Genomic DNA, 20,003 nt, shown 5'->3' with positions numbered 1-20,003 from the left:
ACAAGTGAGTCAAAAACAACAACAAAAAACCATGAAGCTTTCTCACTGATACCGACGAGAGGCGCATCAAACCATCGATCCGCAGTTTAGAAGATAACAGTTCGAACTTGTACCGAATCCCGCTCTCGCCCTTTCTCCTAAGTTTGACTGGAAAATCAAACTGAGCGTCTAGTCTTTCGGATGAGACGATAAACCGAGGTCCCGTGTGCAGCACGCACTTGGCGCACTGAAAAAGAACCCATGGCAACGAGAGTGTTGTCCTCTGGCGAAATTACGTAAAATGAAATCCACTTTCATAGGTACACAAATATGTAAGCATGCACTCAAGGCCTGACTAAGCGCGTTGGGTTATGCTGCTGGTCAGGCATCTGCTCAACAGATGTGGTGTAGCGTGTATGGATTTGTCCGAACGCAGTGACGCCTCCTTGAGAAAGTGAAACTGAAACTGAAACTTGTACCGATAAAGGTGCCGCAATCCGATACATGTATCCGAGCACCAAATCATTAATACAATAGCAGGGAACGAACCGAAAGTAGACCTGAAAGTACTCTTTTCAGAGAAATCGCGGACACGTCAGCTGCAGCAAACAGTACACTGTTGCGCTATAAGCTGTTGCCAGCTTTATTTTGTCGCCGGCGACAATGTGTGCCGACGTTCTCGGCAGCGACATCATTTTATGCCGCCCCGGGCGTGTCACTAAAAAAAAGCAACTGCACTGGTGACAGTATTTGCTGCAAGAATTTACGTGTGTGTGTGTGTGTGTGTGTGTGTGTGTATGAGTCTGTGTGTGTGTGTGTGTGGGTGTGTGTGTGTGAGTCTCTGTGTGTGTGTGTGTGTGTGTGTGTGGTGTGTGTGCGCGCGCGCATGTGTGTGTGTGTGTGTGTGTTTGTGATGTGTCTGTGTCTCTGTGTGTGTAAATTAGTGTATGTGTAGTGCAAATATGCGTGCAAACAAAAACACAAATATATATATATATATATATATATATATATATATATATATATATATACATGCATGCAGTCCATCATGACTCCTCCACCGAAAGAGAGAGACATAGGGAGAGAGACAGTGAGAGAGAGAGACAGACAGACAGACAGACAGACAGACAAGAGACTATGGAGGGGAGAGAGAGCCGGTGACAATTATGTACCGATGATAATCATGTGCCCGGTGACAATTTTGTCCCGGCGACAGTATGTGCCGCAACACACAGCAAACACAGTCTACGTTTATCGGAGTTGGCTGAGCGCAATTCGCTACCCCTTCTAATCTTTTGAAGCCCGGGCAACACACACACACACACACACACACACACACACAGAAAATACATCAGATACACGTCAGTGTCCATGCCCAGGTGGTCTGGCTGCATGTAGATGACCAGCTGTCCCTGCCAGCAAGACCCTCGATCCGGTAACGACCAGTGTCCTCTGCAGCACACTGGCACACCCCCACCACCCACAGGGGCGGGAGCAAACTTGAGCACGACGGCAGACTCCTGTTTGTGAACACAAACAGGCCTGAAGGAACTCCCATCAACAACGCAGCATCAGTGTCCAACGGTATGGGTCCGTCTTTCTCGTGTTTTTACTAGAGTGGCCCAAACAGATTCTTTTGTTGTTCTGATTCTATTGCTGTTTTGGTTTGTCCTGTTTCGCAAAGAGAGAGAGATATATATATACATATCTAATTTTGAGTGAGACAGAGAGAGAGAGAGAGCTTGTGTGTGTGTGTGTGTGTGTGTGTGTGTGTGTGTGTGTGTGTGTGTGTGTGTGTGTGTGTGACCCTGGACCATTGGACACATCATCTGATGAAATGTGCAGTCATAATAATAGTGCATTTACATTGCGCTTTCAATCCTCTCCAAGCCCGTTAGAAATAATAACATGACAGTCAGACACGAAACGCACAAGATCTCACACTTTTATTTTCATTTTTATTTTTACTATGACTATGGAGTGATTCTGTTGCCTCACAGTTTACTGCTGATTTCCTGGACTCCAGTGATCTGTCCACAACAGAAAACACAGCCCACCACCCACAGAGCTTATCTCAAGCCACAGACACTAGAAATCCTGAGATACTAGTGTCTATGCTCAAACAGACTCGACAGATTCCTGTTTGTGAAAACAAGCCTGAACGTGTCCAACAGTATGCGTCTTTCTCCTGATTGACTGGACTGGCCCAATCGCCTGTTTATCAACTGCGACTGTTCGTTGTCTGATTCTTTTGTTGTTTCGGCTTGTTGCATTTTGCAAAAAGAGATCTCTAATTTGAGTGAGGTGAGTGAGTGAGTGAGTGAGTGAGTGAGTGTATGTGTATGTGTGTGTGTCTGTGTGCACGCGTGCGCACACACTTGCACATGCATGTGTGCAAGTTCAATCTCTCGGTCACTTTGACCATCAGCTTATTGTTATCTTTTATTCTTTGAATTTAATATTTTCCTGTGGGGTTCTTTTTTTTTTTTGTTCTTTTTTTCTTTTTTTTCTTTTTTTCTTTTTTTTTCATAAAGGTTTTCGTTTCATACCGAAGAATGGAGAGATTAGGGTCACAAGTCTATTGCTGACTTAACATGTCAACTCTATTTTCTTTCTCCCTCTACCACTGTGTGCTATGTGCAGAACATGTGGTCTCCTGTCTTGAGTAAAACTTCAACATAGAATGAAAACAACAACAAAAAACTACCCCCCCCCCCCCCTCCCGAAAAAAAAAATGTACATGTATAAATCAGGCATGCTTGATGCAGTCTCCTATCTTGTTTAAAACTTCAACACAGAATGAAGACAAGAACAAAAAATAAATAAACAAACAAACAAATCCAACAACAACAACAAAAATGTAAATATAATCAGGCATGCTGTCTTTTGTCTTGTGTAAAACTTCAACACAGAATGAAAAAAAAAAAACCCCAAAAAACCCAAACAAATAAACAAATAAAAACAACCCCCCAAAATGTAAATGTACTTAATTACAGTAAAGTTACATTAAACTGGGGGCAAGTGATAGCACAGTGCCAAAATCTGTGAGACCAAGGGTTGTCATGTAACAGTGATGTATTTTAGTGGGAAATGTATTAACTGGATGCCCCACATGTGAAAGTGCATGTGTGTGTGTGTGTGTGTGTGTGTGTGTGTGTGTGTGTGTGCACACTCATGAAAGTGTGTGTGTGTGTGTGTGTGTGTGTGTGTGTGTGTGTGCGAGAGAGAGAGAGAATGTGTGAATGTGTGTATGCGTGTGTGTATGTGTGTGTGACAGACAGACAGAGAGAATGTGAATGCAAATGTGAATGCAGATATTATATTCATTATAGGCCATAGCCCTTCATGAAGGGGGTGGCGTGAAAACATTAAATCAATGGTACATCACATTGAACACTGGATTCAACAAACAAAATTACAACAATACATGTTAAGCTCAACTGACAGAACAAATCTGAAACACCTGACACAAATATATGGCAAATCATCATCCTCATTCAATGAGGTCAATAACAATTGAAGGTTGAATACAGAGGGGTGTCTGTAAAACTTCTTAGGAATGAATTGTTCACAAATGTCCTCCAAGGCGGTCCGGCAAAACACAAAATCAATTTGACTTCACCGTGCATCGTTATACAATGGACAAATAAGTTCACTTTCAGTATGTGGTCTATAACAAAAACAAAGAACAGTTGTACCAGATCCACCAAATATAAATCTTGTCATAATTTGTTGTTGTTTTTTTTGTTGTTGTTTTTTTAAATTTTTTCCAAGTGCTTGTCCATTTTCATTAACCCCTGTTTCCCAATGTTTTCACACCTCCCCTGTTTCACACCACACATTCTACTATTTTCATGCTAACCCCTGTTTCAACGCAAGTTTGCACCTGATGTATTGTTTTGAGACATGAGACAGCCATGTTTCTGATGCACGGTTTCAGACAGCCATGTTTCTAATGCACCAAGTTATCACACAGCCATGTTTCTAATGCACCAAGTTATCACACAGCCATGTTTCTAATGCACCAAGTTATCAGACAGCCATGTTTCTAATGCACCAAGTTATCACACAGCCATGTTTCTAATGCACCAAGTTATCAGACATGTTTCTAATGCACCAAGTTATCAGACAGCCATGTTTCTGATGCACCAAGTTATCAGACAGCCATGTTTCTAATGCACCAAGTTATCAGACAGCCATGTTTCTGATGCACCAAGTTATCAGACAGCCATGTTTCTGATGCTCGGTTTCACACAGCCATGTTTCTAATGCACCAAGTTATCACACAGCCATGTTTCTAATGCACCACGTTATCACACAGCCATGTTTCTAATGCACCAAGTTATCAGACAGCCATGTTTCTAATGCACCAAGTTATCAGACAGCCATGTTTCTAATGCAGTTATCAGACAGCCATGTTTCTAATGCACCAAGTTATCAGACAGCCATGTTTCTAATGCACCAAGTTATCAGACATGTTTCTAATGCACCAAGTTATCAGACAGCCATGTTTCTGATGCACCAAGTTATCAGACAGCCATGTTTCTAATGCACCAAGTTATCAGCCAGCCATGTTTCTGATGCAGCAAGTTATCAGACAGCCATGTTTCTGATGCTCGGTTTCACACAGCCATGTTTCTAATGCACCAAGTTATCACACAGCCATGTTTCTAATGCACCAAGTTATCACACAGCCATGTTTCTAATGCACCAAGCTATCAGACAGCCATGTTTCTAATGCACCAAGTTACCAGACAGCCATGTTTCTAATGCACCAAGTTATCAGACAGCCATGTTTCTAATGTATCAAGTTTTCAGACAGCCATGTTTCTAATGTATGAAGTTTTCAGACTGACTTGTTTCTAATGTATGAAGTTTTCAGCCAGACATGCTGCTGATGTATGAAGTTTCCAGACAGACATGTTTCTAATGTATCAAGTTTTCAGCCAGACATGCCGCTGATGTATGAAATTTTCAGACAGACATGTTTCTAATGTATCAAGTTTTCAGACAGACATGCTGCTGATGTATCAAATTTTCCAACAGATATGCTTCTGATGTATGAAGTTTTCAGACAGTCATATTTCTGACATATCAGGTTTTAAGCCTGTCAGGTTTCGAATGTATGACGTTTTCAGACAGCCATGTTTCTAATGCATCAATTTTTCAGACAGCCATGTCTCTAATGCATCGATTTTTTTCAGACAGCCATGTTTCTAATACATTAAATCTTCAGACAGCCATGTTTCTGACATATCAGGTTTTCAGCCAGCCATGTTTGTCATGTATCAAGTTTTCAGACAGACATTTTTTTGATGTATCAAATTTTCTGACGGCCATGTTTCTGACATATCAGGTTTTCAGACAGCCATATTTCTGATGTATGATGTATTCAGCTAGCCATGTTTCTGATGTATGATGTTTTCAGACAGTCATGTTCCTGATGTATGATGTATTCAGCCAGCCATGTTTCTGATGTATGATGTTTTCAGACAGCCATGTTTCTGATGTATGATGTTTTCAGCCAGCCATATTTCTGATGTATGATGTTTTCAGACATACATGTTTTTGATGTATCAAATTTTCATATGTTTCAGGCATATGATGTTTTCAGACAGCCATGTTTCTCATGTATCAAGTTTTCAGACAGCCATGTTCCTAATGTATAATGTTTTCAGCCTGCCATGTTTCTGGTGAATGACATTTTCAGACACACGTTTTTGATGTATCAAATATTCAGCCATGTTTCTGATATATCATGTTTTCAGCCAACCATGTTTCTGATGTATGACAGTTTTAGTCAGCCATGTTTTTGATGTATCAAATTTTCAGACATGATTCTGATGTATCAAATTTTCAGACTGCCATGTTTTTGATGTATCTATTTTCAGCCAGACATCTTTCTGGTGTATCAAATTTTCAGACAGACATGTTTCTAAGGTATCAAAATTTCAAATTTTCAGACTGACATGTTTCTAAAGTATCAAATTTTCAGACAGCCATGTTTTTTGACGTATCACTATCAGGTTTTCAACCAGCATGGCAGCAGCAGGGGCAGAGGGCGGAGACGCCATCGGTGACAGGAGGGAGGAGGCAGCTGAACAGATGGACATTGATGTACCTCGTCCCATCAACACTGCAAACCGTCGCTTTGTGTACTTCGATGTGCAAACCACAGGCTTTGGTATGTTATTCCTTCTGCAGCAAGCTGCGTACAGGTTTCAGTCTGTCTGTCTGTCTGTCTGGCTGGCTGGCTGGCTGGCTGACTGGTCAGTCCAGCTTACTGAAGCTCAGGAGTGGGCTCTTAACGGGAAGACTCATACAGCGAGTGTTAGTCCAATTTCTCACCACACGCTGGTGTCACCCAGGCACTTAAAAAATTATGCAGGCACCTGCTGCACAAGGCAATGACAGAAACTGTTGAGGACAGCCCTGATGTCCATCACCATTCAAAGCACAATCCCAAGAAGTGCCACCGTTATCACACTCCCCCTTTTTTTTTTCTTTTTTTTTTGTTTCACAAAAATGTACCTCCTGCGGCAGCCTGTCACTGATAGTTCCTTTTTGGCTGCAAGAAAGCATGCCTTGAAGTTGCCGTGTATGGACAGATCAGGGTAAGCATACAGATGCGTGTATCTGCACCTACACAGCATCCACACACTTTGGAAATATTAACTTGCTTCTTTCTTCTTCTTCTTCTTCGTTCATGGGCTGTAACTCCCACGCTCACTCGTATGTACGCGAGTGGGCTTTTACATGTATGGCCGTTTTTTACCCCACCATGTAGGCAGCCACACTCCGTTTTCGGGGGTGTGCATGCTGGGTATGTTCTTGTTTCCATAACCCACCGAATGCTGACAAGGATTACAGGATCTTTAACGTGCGTATTTGATCTTCTGCTTGCGTATACACATGAAGGGGGTTCAGGCACTGGCAGGTCTGCACATATGTTGACCTGGGAGATCGGAAAAATCTCCACCCTTTACCCACCAGGCGCCGTCACCGTGATTCGAACCTGGGACCCTCAGACTGAAAGTCCAACGCTTTAACCACTCGGCTGTTGCGCCCGTCCTTGCTTCTTTCACTCTTTTGGGATGAAAACATAGACAACAAAGTGAGTCTGTGACAGTGCAATCAAGAATCAATAAATGTCAATAAATGGTCATGCAAACCACACTCAACTTTGCTGGGAGATAAAAGCTTCCACAAGTTTCATATTCTTGATAATTTAAGTGATTTTTTTGTTTGACATTTGCAGCTGAAATTCCTTTCTTTCGAGAACTGTTTTATCAAAGTAGACATACGGTTTTCACAAACAGTAATAAGTTATGTGTTGTTGCGGTTTGTTTGTTTGTTTGTTTTTTGTGTGTGTGTGTGTTTTTGTTGTTGTTGTTGTTTTGGGGGGGTTGTGTGTGTGTGTGTGTGTGTGTGTGTGTGTGTGTGTGTGTGTTTATCTATCATACCATCGCAACAGATTAAAAATGAAGGAATGAAGGATACAATACACAATCCATATTACACAAAGTTTATGCTAATCAGTGCAACACGACACACTGCAACATGTGCTTTTTTTCTGTTTTTTTTTAATACAACACATGCAATAATGATCATTGTAATGTTCTCCCCACAGAAAGAGACTGCCATATCACATGGATTGCTGCATGCAGTGGGCCGAATCAGATCAGCACTTTCGTGCTGCCCAAAGTTAAAATGGATCCACATGCCTTCGAACGCACTGGTATCATATGCCATGGTGAACACATGTACCAACATGGCAAAAAAGTGGAACCCCTCAAAATCACCCGTGCCCTGGAAGCCTTCATCGGCTTCCTGGGCAATGAACCAGTGGTGCTGGTGACCCACAACACCAGGAGGTTTGAGTGCCACAAACTGATGCATGCTCTGACTGCCTGCGGGCTGAAGGAGCAGTTCCAGCAGGCTGTGCATGGCTTTGTCAACACTCTGCCGCTCTTCAAGGAACTCTGCCCACAGTTAAAGAATCACGGTCAGCAGGACTTGTACAGGTTCTACATGAAAAGTGACTACCCAGAACACGATGCCATGAAGAACGCCCTGGCTCTACAGCAGATAGTGGAAAAGGCTGAGCCCGAACACGATGCTTTTGAACGTCACTTCTTCACCGCGCGACACTTCATTCGCTATTTTGAGGTGAAGCCTGAATGGGACAGACTGGCAGGGAAAAAGGTGATCACTCAGAGCATGGCTTTTAAGGCTGCCGAAAATGAGCTGGGCTGGGATGAAGTCCGTGACACATTTCAGAGGGCTGGAGAAGGAGGAGTTAAGATGCTGCTGAGAGAGAGGCTGACCAGAGTGAACAGAATCATTGACAACATCATCAAGGAGCTCCAGTCTGACAGGTCTACTACCCCAGGTGATGGACAGTAAGGTGACCGTACAGGAGCCTTGAACCACACAAAGCCTTGTGATCCAGGCGTAGAGACTGCCACAACAGACACTGTCTGGGTGGGAAAGGTTTATTTTATGTTTGTGCGGATGTCTGCATACTTTTTTTTTCTGTTCCTTTCTGTCACTTGTGATCATGCTAAGTTTTATACAACTATTACACATTCACTGTGGTTGCACCTGTTTGCTTTTCTTCTTCTTCTTCTTTTCCTTTTCTTTTTTTTTTCCTCTCCCCTCTAAAAATAGTGAACTATGAATATTTGAACAGCTACCTCTGGCTGTTGTGAGCCTGTTCTGGAACACTGTCTGTGGAAAATGACTAGGGTTTTTGCTGCAGTTGAAATTTGTTAGCATTGTTTGTGGGAAATGACCAGGATGTTTTGTGCTGTTTCAATCTGTTAACATTCTTTGTGTAGAATAGCAAGGATGTTTTGTGGCTGTTGTGGCCTGGTTAATAATGTTTTTTGGAAAATGACTAACACAATTTGTGGCTGCTGTGAGCTGGTAAACAATTTGGGGGGGGGGGGGGGGGGGTGGAAATGACTAGCATGTTTTGTGCTCTTGTGAGCAGGTTAGCACTGTTTGTGGAAAATGGCAAGGATGTTTATGGCTGTTGTGAGCTGGTTAATACTTTTGTGGAAAATGACTAACATGTTTTGCGGCTCTTGTGAGCTGCTTAGTACTGCGGAAAATGACTAGCATGATTCGTAGCTGTGGTGAGCTGGTTAGCACCATTTGTGGAAAAGGACTAGCACATTTTGTGGCTGTTGTGAGCTGGTTAGCACTGTTTGTGGAAAATGACTGGCATGGTTTGTTGCTGTGATCATTAGTGGAAAATGAGACTGGCATGGTTTGTGATCATTAGTGGAAAATGACTGGCATGGTTTGTGATCATTAGTGGAAAATGACTGGCATGTTTTGTGGCTGTGATCATTAGTGGAAAACGACTGGCATGGTTTGTGATCATTAGTGGAAAATGACTGGCACGTTTTGTGGCTGTGATCATTAGTGGAAAATGACTGGCACGTTTTGTAGCTGTGATCATTAGTGGAAAATGACTGGCACGTTTTGTAGCTGTGATCATTAGTGGAAAATGACTGGCATGGTTTGTGATCATCACTGCTTCATTGTCTTGTGTTTTACTGCCCTGTGTTTACTGCTTCACTGTCTTCTTTACTGCCCTGTGTTTACTGTCTTGTGTTTTACTGCCCTGTGTTTACTGCTTCACTGTCTTCTTTACTGCCCTGTGTTTACTGTCTTGTGTTTTACTGCCCTGTGTTTACTGCTTCACTGTCTTGTGTTTTACTGCCCTGTGTTAACTACTGCTTCACTGTCTTGTGTTTTACTGCCCTGTGTTTACTGCTTCATTGTCTTGTGTTTTACTGCCCTGTGTTTACTGCTTCACTGTCCTGTGTTTTACTGCCATGTGTTTACTGCTTCACTGTCTTCTTTACTGCCCTGTGTTTACTGTCTTGTGTTTTACTGCCCTGTGTTAACCACTGCTTCACTGTCTTGTGTTTTACTGCCCTGTGTTAACCACTGCTTCACTGTCTTGTGTTTTACTGCCCTGTGTTTACTGCTTCACTGTCTTGTGTTTTACTGCCCTGTGTTAACTACTCCTTCACTGTCTTGTGTTTTACTGCCCTGTGTTAACCACTGCTTCACTGTCTTGTGTTTTACTGCCCTGTGTTAACCACTGCTTCACTGTTTTGTTTTACTACCCTGTGTTTACTGCTTCACTGTCTTGTGTTTTACTGCCCTGTGTTAACTACTGCTTCACTGTCTTGTGTTTTACTGCCCTGTGTTAACTACTCCTTCACTGTCTTGTGTTTTACTGCCCTGTGTTAACCACTGCTTCACTGTCTTGTGTTTTACTGCCCTGTGTTAACCACTGCTTCACTGTTTTGTTTTACTACCCTGTGTTTACTGCTTCACTGTCTTGTGTTTTACTGCCCTGTGTTAACTACTGCTTCACTGTCTTGTGTTTTACTGCCCTGTGTTAACTACTGCTTCACTGTCTTGTGTTTTACTGCCCTGTGTTAACTACTGCTTCACTGTCTTGTGTTTTACTGCCCTGTGTTACCTACTCCTTCACTGTCTTGTGTTTTACTGCCCTGTGTTTACTGCTTCACTGTCTTGTGTTTTACTGCCCTGTGTTAACCACTGCTTCACTGTCTTGTGTTTTACTGCCCTGTGTTAACCACTGCTTCACTGTCTTGTGTTTTACTACCCTGTGTTTACTGCTTCACTGTCTTGTGTTTTACTACCCTGTGTTTACTGCTTCACTGTCTTGTGTTTTACTGCCCTGTGTTTACTGCTTCACTGTCTTGTGTTTTACTGCCCTGTGTTTACTGCTTCACTGTCTTGTGTTTTACTACCCTGTGTTTACTGCTTCACTGTCTTGTGTTTTACTGCCCTGTGTTTACTGCTTCACTGTCTTGTGTTTTACTGCCCTGTGTTTACTGCTTCACTGTCTTGTGTTTTACTACCCTGTGTTTACTGCTTCACTGTCTTGTGTTTTACTGCCCTGTGTTTACTGCTTCACTGTCTTCTTTACTGCCCTGTGTTTACTGTCTTGTGTTTAACTACTCTGTGTTTACTGCTTCATCATCTTGTTTTACTGCCCTATGTTTACTGCTTCACTGTCTTGTGTTTTACTGCCCTGTGTTTACTGCTTCACTGTCTTGTGTTTTACTGCCCTGTGTTTACTGCTTCACTGTCTTCTTTACTGCCCTGTGTTTACTGCTTCATTGTCTTGTGTTTTACTGCCCTGTGTTTACTGCTTCACTGTCTTCTTTACTGCCCTGTGTTTACTGTCTTTTGTTTTACTGCCCTGTGTTTACTGCTTCATTGTCTTGTGTTTTACTGCCCTGTGTTTACTGTCTTGTGTTTAACTACCCTGTGTTTACTGCTTCACCATCTTGTGTTTTTCTGCCCTGTGTTTACTGCTTCACTGTCTTGTGTTTTACTGCCCTGTGTTTACTGCTTCATTGTCTTGTGTTTTACTGCCCTATGTTTACTGCTTCACTGTCTTGTGTTTTACTGCCCTGTGTTTACTGCTTCATTGTCTTGTGTTTTTCTGCCCTGTGTTTACTGCTTCATTGTCTTCTTTACTGCCCTGTGTTTACTGTCTTTTGTTTTACTACCCTATGTTTACTGCTTAATCGTCTTGTGTTTTACTACCCTGTGTTTACTGCTTCATTGTCTTGTGTTTTACTGCCCTGTGTTTACTGCTTCATCGTCTTGAGTTTTACTGTCCTATGTTTACTGCTGCATTGTCTTGTTTTACTACCCTGTGTTTACTGCTTGGCCATCTTCTTTACTGCCCTGTGTTTACTGCTTCACTGTCTTCTTTACTGCCCTGTGTTTACTGCTTCACTGTCTTCTTTACTGCCCTGTGTTTACTGCTTCACTGTCTTCTTTACTGCCCTGTGTTTACTGTCTTGTGTTTTACTGCCCTGTGTTAACCACTGCTTCACTGTCTTGTGTTTTACTCCCTGTGTTTACTGCTTTACTGTCTTCTTTACTGCCCTGTGTTTACTGTCTTGTGTTTTACTGCCCTGTGTTTACTGCTTCACTGTCTTGTGTTTTACTGCCCTGTGTTTACTGCTTCACTGTCTTGTGTTTTACTGCCCTGTATTTACTGCTTCACTGTTCTGTGTTTTACTTGCCTGTATTTATCACTTTTATATCTGTTAGCCATGGTGGTGGGCACTTTCAAGTTTTAATATGTAAAAAATATACCCGTCAAATTTTCATTTTTCGTTTCAACTTGTTCACTGTGTATGAATGTGTGCACACTACATTACACATATATATGTACACACACACACACACACACACACACACACACACACACACACACACACACACGCTAGCATTCTCTGTCTCTGTCTCTCTCTCTCTCATATGTTCACTTGCAAGCACATATACACACTCATTAGAGAGAAAGAGAGAGAGAGACAAACACACACAGAGAAAGAGAATGACAGAGAGAGAAAAACTGAGAGAGAGAGACAGAGAGAAGTGTCACTACATAACAAAGTGATGTTGAAACAGTGAAAGCAAAAAAAAAAAAAAAACGGTGGGTAGGTCTGTAGAAAAAACGGATAACGTGATCAGGAACAAACTTCTGCGTTACTATCTGTGACAGGATTGCAGTCAGTGCAAGTGTTGTTTCCGACCTAGACTGCAATCAATGCACCTGTCGTACAGACATGGACTGCAATCAATGCAAGTGTTGTTTCGGCCTAGACTGGAACCAGCACAAGTGTTATTTAGGCCTAAACTGCAGTCAGCACGTGCAGTTTTGACCTAAACTGCAACCAGTGCAAGTGTTGTTTAGGCCTAGACTGAAATTAGCATATATAATGTTGTTCAGACCAAGACTGGAATCAGCATGTTTTGTTCTGACCTAGACCGAAATCAGCACAAGTGTTGTTAAGACCTAGACTGGAATAAGCCACATGCTGCTCAGACCTACAATGGAATCAGCACAAGTGCTGTTCGGGCCTAGCCTGGAATCATCAGATGCGTTGTTAAGACCTTGCCTGGAATCCTCACATGTGTTGATCAGAACTAGCCCGGAAACATCACATGTGTTGTTAAGACCTAGCCTGGCATAATCACGTGTTGTTAAGACCTAGCCAGGAATCATCATGTGCGTTGTTAAGACCTAGCCTGGGATCATCACGTGTTGTTCAGACCTAACCTGGAATCATCATGTGTTGTTCAGACCTAGCCTGGAATGTTGTTCAGACCTAACCTGGAATCATCACGTGTTGTTCAGACCTAGCCTGGAATCAACATGTGTTGTTCAGACCTAGCCTGGAATCAACATGTGTTGTTCAGACCTAGCCTGGAATCAACACATGCGTTGTTAAGACCTAGCCTGGCATCATCACATGTAATTAAGACCTATCTTAGAATCATCACATGTTGTTAAGAACTAGCCTGGAATCATTACATGTGTTGTTAAGACCTAACCTGGCACAACCACGTGTAACTAAGACCTATCTTAGAATCAACACACGCGTTGTTAAGACCAATCGGGCATCATCACGTGTTGTCAAGACCTAGCCTGGAATCAACACATGCGTTGTTAAGACCTAGCCTGGCATCATCACATGTAATTAAGACCTATCTTAGAATCATCACATGCGTTGTTAACACTTAGCTGGGAATCATCGCATGTGTTGTTAATAATAATGATAATAATAACAACAACAATAATGATATTATTTATATATAACGCTGAATCTTGTGCAGAGACAAATCTAAGCACTTTCACACCAGTCATTTGCACGCATGCACAAGGCCTAGCCTGGAATCCCATGGCGCAACAACCCATTTCCCCCAGACTGGAGACCACCCACACCAGCCCCAACCCCCATCCTCCCACACAACCATCTGTGGCACTGAGCATCAGAAACCTTTCCACAGCTTGCACCACCACAGGAAGAAATCAATCACCTCTTCTTCCCTCCTTTCTGTGTGTGTGTGTGTGTGTGTGTGTGTGTGTGTCCATGCGTGCGTGTATCCGTGTGTGTGTTTTTGTGTGTGCGTCACTCTGTGTGTGTGTGTGTGTGTGTGTGTGTGCACATGTGTGTGTATGCTTGCGAATGTGTGTGTGTGTGTGTGTGTGTCAGTGTGTGGCAGTGTGAGTGTGAGTGAGTGAGTGAGTGAGTGAGTGAGTGTGTGTGTGTGTGTGTGTGTGTGTGTGTGTGTGTGTTGCAGAGGGAAAGGAAAGGATGTGGTGACGAGGTAAGGAAAATGAGGCCAAAAAAAAAAAAAAAAAAAAGGAAAAAAAAAAAAGAACATCTGGATGCAGTCACCTGTGATGAGTTAAAATTTCAATGAAATGCTTTTGGTCTGTTTAAACACCAAAATGCTGGGTATCCACATATTATTATACATATACATACATGCAAACACACACACACACACACACACACACACACACACACACACATTACTTGCCTGCCCACTTGCAGCCATACATGCACACACAGACATGCATGCACAAACACACATCAATATTCGGCATACATACATGTACACAACTTGGCACATCAGATCACGCACGCACATTGGCATGCTAAAGCAACCTGTGTGCATCAAAATATGAAGAAAACAGATATCGCAAGACAACAACAGCACTAGAGCTTTTGAAAGAAACAGAAAAACAAAACAAAACAGACAGACAGAGAGACAGAGAAGTGAAAAGACAGGGATACAGCAAGACACGAAAAGAAAACATATTTCCAGAGAAACAGAAAGCTAAGGACAGGGGCACGAAGAAAGACAGACAGACAGATGAACTTAAAGAGACAGACAGAAACAGTTCTGACAGGAGTGAGAGAGAGAGACACAGAAACACTAAGTCACAGACAGTCCAAAACAGACATGGACCAAGCGAAATACATCCCCACCAAAAAAAAAAAAAAAAAAAACAGAACGAAATACAGTTCGAAAGACACAGACTAAAAATAAAGATGAACCAAAAGACACAGACTGAAATACATATATATATATATACTGGTATACACATAGTGACATACCAAAAAGACACAGAACGAAATATATACAGATTGAAATACAGACCAAAATACAGACACTTATTACTACCTGTCATATGACTTGCATATCTCAATATCCCAAAGACATGACTGATCATAAGATTTTCCTTATATCATCGTTGAACAGATCTCATTGCCCGCATTACAACCCCACAATGTTTCCACGACACTTTCCCCCTTTCGTGTCCCATTTACATGTAATTAATTACTGTGTAACGACCAAAAAAAATAAATAAATAAAATAAAATAAAAATCATGTTGATGGATGAATGTAGGACTAGGAATTATGGAATGAATGGATGAGAGAAGACGGAATTAAAGAGAGAAAAAAAAAACAAAAAAAAACAGAAACAGACTGAATACAGAGACCATAACACTGACACAGATTGAAATACACAGACTGAAATAAAGACAGACCAAATAGATATATAAACACAGACTGAAATAACAGACCGTTACTGCAATATACAAGCACAAACAAAACCGAAAGACAGACAGTGAGATACTGACTGAAATACACACAGACCAAAGAATAGACACAGACCAAAATACACAGACCGAAATACAAACACAGATTTCAGTTTCAGTTTCACTTTCTCAAGGAGGCGTCACTGCGTTCGGACAAATCCATACACGCTACACCACATCTGTTGAGCAGATGCCTGACCAGCAGCATAACCCAACGCGCTTAGTCAGGCCTTGAGTGCATGCTTACATATTTGTGTACCTATGAAAGTGGATTTCATTTTACGTAATTTCGCCAGAGGACAACACTCTCGTTGCCATGGGTTCTTTTTCAGTGCGCCAAGTGCGTGCTGTGGAGGAAGGTGGCAGAATGGTTAAGACGCTCAGCTGCCAATACAGAGAGTCCGTGAGGGTGTGGGTTCGAATCCCGCTCTCGCCCTTTCTCCTAAGTTTGACTGGAAAATCAAACTGAGCGTCTAGTCTTTCGGATGAGACGACAAACCGAGGTCCCGTGTGCAGCACAAACACAGAACGAAATACAAACACAGAATCTGAGAATTAAATACAGACAGAGAATGAAATACCAACATCGAAAGACAGACCCACACCAAAATACAAACACAGACAGAAAGAAACTGACACAGCCAGAAACAGACAGAGGAGATATAAATATCTATCTATCTATCTATCTATCTATCTGTATATATATATATATATATATATATATATATATATATATATATATATATATAGACAGAAAAACAAACACAGAGCAAAACACAAAAGTGAAATACAGACAGAATCGCAGACACAGAAATACAGACAGTTGCAGTGCATTGTCCAAGCGTGCAGACTGATCTGTATAGGCTTCCAAATCTGTTTCGGTTATCAAATTTCTTTCTTAAAATAAATATATATAAAAGGAACAAATGCATGACATTCGTGACATCCGTAGGATAAACGCTATTCACCAGTCAGGCCTCGGAAGCTTGTCAACAAATCAGAACAGAAGGTGACTGTCAGGCCTTGAGTATATGCTATTTTATATTTGTGTACTGAGTAGATTTCTTCTGCAAAATTTTGCCACGAGGACAACACTCTCATTGCCAAGGGTTCTTTTTCAGTGTGCCAAATGTGCGCTGCACACTGGACCGGGACCTCGGTTTATTATCTTACCTGAACGACTTTCTTGTCAAACTTGGGAGAACAAGCGACAGTGGGATTTGATCGCAGACCCTCACGGACCCTGTGTTGGCAGACGAGCATCTTAACCATTCTGCCACCTTCCTCTTGGTTCAGATGACCGACACAGACACAACAGAAAGACAAAATACAAAACACAGACAGAAAAACAGGCACAGACAAATACCATGAGAGTGTCAAAGACAGACAAAGACAGACCTATACAGACAAAACAAGACAGACAGACAGACCGAGACCAGAAGACAAAGACAGACAAAAAGATGTACACACACACACACACACACACACACACACACACACACACACACACAATGCACCCAGAAATGAGGTAAGACATAGGAGAAAGTGGAGTGTTGAAGAAGGCAGACAGACGAAACAGAGAGACCAACGGCACCTACTTAACATTGGCTGACATTTGGAACTCCACAATCGATCCGCGGGCAAGCTTCACAACAGCAACAAATTGAAGAAAAAAATTGTTTAAATAAACAAAAGGAAAGACAGGAGAGTGGGGGGAGGGGTGTGTGTGCTGGGGGGTGGTGGGGGGGGGGGCTCACTGTATGGGGTTTGTTTGGGCCATGTGGGATATGGGATATGGTGGCTGTTGTGTTTGGGCCATGTGGGATATGGATGTGATTGTGTTTGGCAATTGGGCCATGTGGGATATGGGATATGGTTGTGGTTATGTTAGGGCCATGTGAGATATGGGATATGGTTGTGGTTGTGTTTGGGCCATGTGGGATATGGGATATGGTTGTGGTTGTGTTTGAGCCATGGGGGATATGGTTGTGGGTGTGTTTGAGCCATGGGGGATATGGTTGTGGTTGTGTTTGGGCCATGGGGGATATGGTTGTGTTTGAGCCATGGGGGATATGGTTGTGTTTGAGCCATGTGGGATATGGTTGTGGGTGTGTTTGAGCCATGTGGAATATGGTTGTGTTTGGGCCATGGGGGATATGGTTGTGGGTGTGTTTGGGCCATGGGGGATATGGTTATGTTTGAGCCATGGGGGATTTGGTTGTGTTTGAGCCATGGGGGAAATGGTTGTGGGTGTGTTTGGGCCATGGTGGGTATGGTTGTGGGTGTGTTTGGGCCATGGGGGATATGGTTGTGTTTGAGCCATGGGGGATATGGTTGTGTTTGAGCCATGGGGGATATGGTTGTGTTTGAGCCATGTGGGATATGGTTGTGGGTGTGTTTGAGCCATGTGGAATATGGTTGTGTTTGGGCCATGGGGGATATGGTTGTGGGTGTGTTTGGGCCATGGGGGATATGGTTATGTTTGAGCCATGGGGGATTTGGTTGTGTTTGAGCCATGGGGGAAATGGTTGTGGGTGTGTTTGGGCCATGGTGGGTATGGTTGTGGGTGTGTTTGGGCCATGGGGGATATGGTTGTGTTTGAGCCATGGGGGATTTGGTTGTGTTTGAGCCATGGGGGAAATGGTTGTGGGTGTGTTTGGGCCATGGTGGGTATGGTTGTGGGTGTGTTTGGGCCATGTGGGATATGGTTGTGGGTGTGTTTGAGCCATGGGGGATTTGGTTGTGTTTGGGCCATGGTGGGTATGGTTGTGGGTGTGTTTGGGCCATGTGGGATATGGTTGTGGGTGTGTTTGAGCCATGGGGGATATGGTTGTGGTTGTATTTGAGCCATGTGGGATATGGTTGTGGTTGTATTTGAGCCATGTGGGATATGGTTGTGGTTGTATTTGAGCCATGTGGGATATGGTTGTGGTTGTATTTGAGCCGTGTGGGATATGGTGGAGACAGAATGAAGAGGTGGTGTGAGAAGTGGTGGGGGGGGGGGGGGGGGAGGGGTATGGAGTTCAAACTTTTTCTATCAGTTTCAATATATACAAAAACTGCTCTGCCTCAGTATATCTATCTATGCTCTGAAACTGCTGTGCAGTGCCACTTTATTGATTTCTGTCGATTAGATGTTACTGATTTGATTTTTACAGCACTGAACTCTTGCCACTACTAGTACTATCTGCTTGTGTATATTTGTATTTGTATTTGTATTGCTTTTTATCACAATAGATTTCTCTGTGTGAAATTTGGGCTGCTCTCCCCAGGGAGAGTGAGTCACTACACTACAGTGCCACCCATTTTTTTGTATTTTTTCCTGCGTGCAGTTTTATTTGTTTTTCCTATCGAAGTGGATTTTCTACAAAATTTTGCCAGGAACAACCCTTTTGTTGCTGTGGGTTCTTTTACGTGCGCTAAGTGCACGCTGCACACGGGACCTCAGTTTATCATCTCATCCAAATGACTAGCGTCCAGACCACCACTCAAGGTCTAGTGGAGGGTGAGAAAATATTGGCGGCTGAGCCGTGATTCGAACCAGCGCGCTCAGAATCTCTTGCTTCCTAGGCGTATGCGTTACCTCTAGGCCATCACTCCACTTTGGTGATCACTCCACTTTGAGCCACGTATAGCCACTTTTAAACAGTTATATTTTTAGTTAACAGACCTGCTTCCTCAATGCTGATAATCTCATTCCATCCCCACCCACCCACAATCTCCCTCTTTTTCCTTTTTTTTTTTTTTTTGTATGTGTGCACACCATCTGCAACACTGCATGCATGCACGTGTGACACTTGCCTATGTACAAAGGAGGCTCGATAACTGTACTGAAATGCAGACGTCTGTGTGTACTTACACTTTACAGTTACTCACAAAATGACTATCATAGCTTTTTCTGTTTCAATATATCTATCTCCTCCCTCAGCTTTCAATGCATTTTCCCATTATTTGGAACCACTTGTCCACGGCACCCAACCATGTTGATTTAGCCTTAGGTATACCCAAAATAACACCCATGCCTCCGATACTTTACGTTTTGGTCTATATAACAATCTGAGGTCACTTCTTTCCTTCCTGAAGTGGTATGGTGACTACATGGCTGGAATTTGAAAAAAAAACACAAAAAAACAAAAAAAACACCACCACCATTTGTTTACCTGCACTTTTTGATGTTATAAAATTTTCTGGTTTCTTGCATGGGAAGACCCAGATTGCTAACACTAGCAACAGATGCTTTATTTCGAAATTCCTACTGAAATTCCATCTGGTCTCCACTTACAATGTCTCAAAGTCATAGGCAATTTGATCTTCCTCTGTCAAATGTTTGGTGCATGTGTGTGCACCAATCAACCCTTTCCTTCTTTTGTTCATCATTCAAAATATGATCGAGGGATCTAACCGGTGTAACGGTTCCTAACTCAAAGATGGTCACGGAGAAGGACATTGAAAATTCCCGATGAAACATCGGTTGCATTCTCTGTTTCAATATAGGTTATTCTTGTATATATATTTTGCTCTCATTCACTTAACTGGTGCATCTTATCTTGTGTA

General features: G+C 42.5%; 1 protein-coding gene across 1 annotated transcript; it reads left to right on the top strand.

The window, feature by feature from the left end:
* Positions 1 to 1,261: 1,261 nt before the first annotated feature.
* LOC143288584 (maternal protein exuperantia-1-like) lies at positions 1,262 to 10,611 on the top strand. The gene is made up of 3 exons (XM_076597207.1): positions 1,262 to 1,563; positions 6,006 to 6,163; positions 7,610 to 10,611. Exons 2-3 carry the CDS (start codon positions 6,019 to 6,021, stop codon positions 8,383 to 8,385), a joined length of 921 nt encoding a protein of 306 aa, XP_076453322.1. The 5' UTR covers positions 1,262 to 1,563; positions 6,006 to 6,018; the 3' UTR covers positions 8,386 to 10,611.
* The last annotated feature ends 9,392 nt before the right edge of the window (positions 10,612 to 20,003 follow it).

Source organism: Babylonia areolata, chromosome 12 (assembly GCF_041734735.1).
Source record: "Babylonia areolata isolate BAREFJ2019XMU chromosome 12, ASM4173473v1, whole genome shotgun sequence".
Classification (NCBI taxonomy): domain Eukaryota; kingdom Metazoa; phylum Mollusca; class Gastropoda; order Neogastropoda; family Buccinidae; genus Babylonia; species Babylonia areolata.
This window is presented reverse-complemented; position numbering and strand designations above follow the sequence as displayed.

Excerpts from the sequence above, each read along its gene's own strand:
- LOC143288584 (XM_076597207.1), top strand. The coding sequence starts at position 6,019 with ATGGCAGCAGCAGGGGCAGAGGGCGGAGACGCCATCGGTGACAGGAGG. Across the intron at positions 6,164-7,609 it reads TGTGCAAACCACAGGCTTTG|AAAGAGACTGCCATATCACA; the intron begins GTATGTTATTCC and ends TTCTCCCCACAG.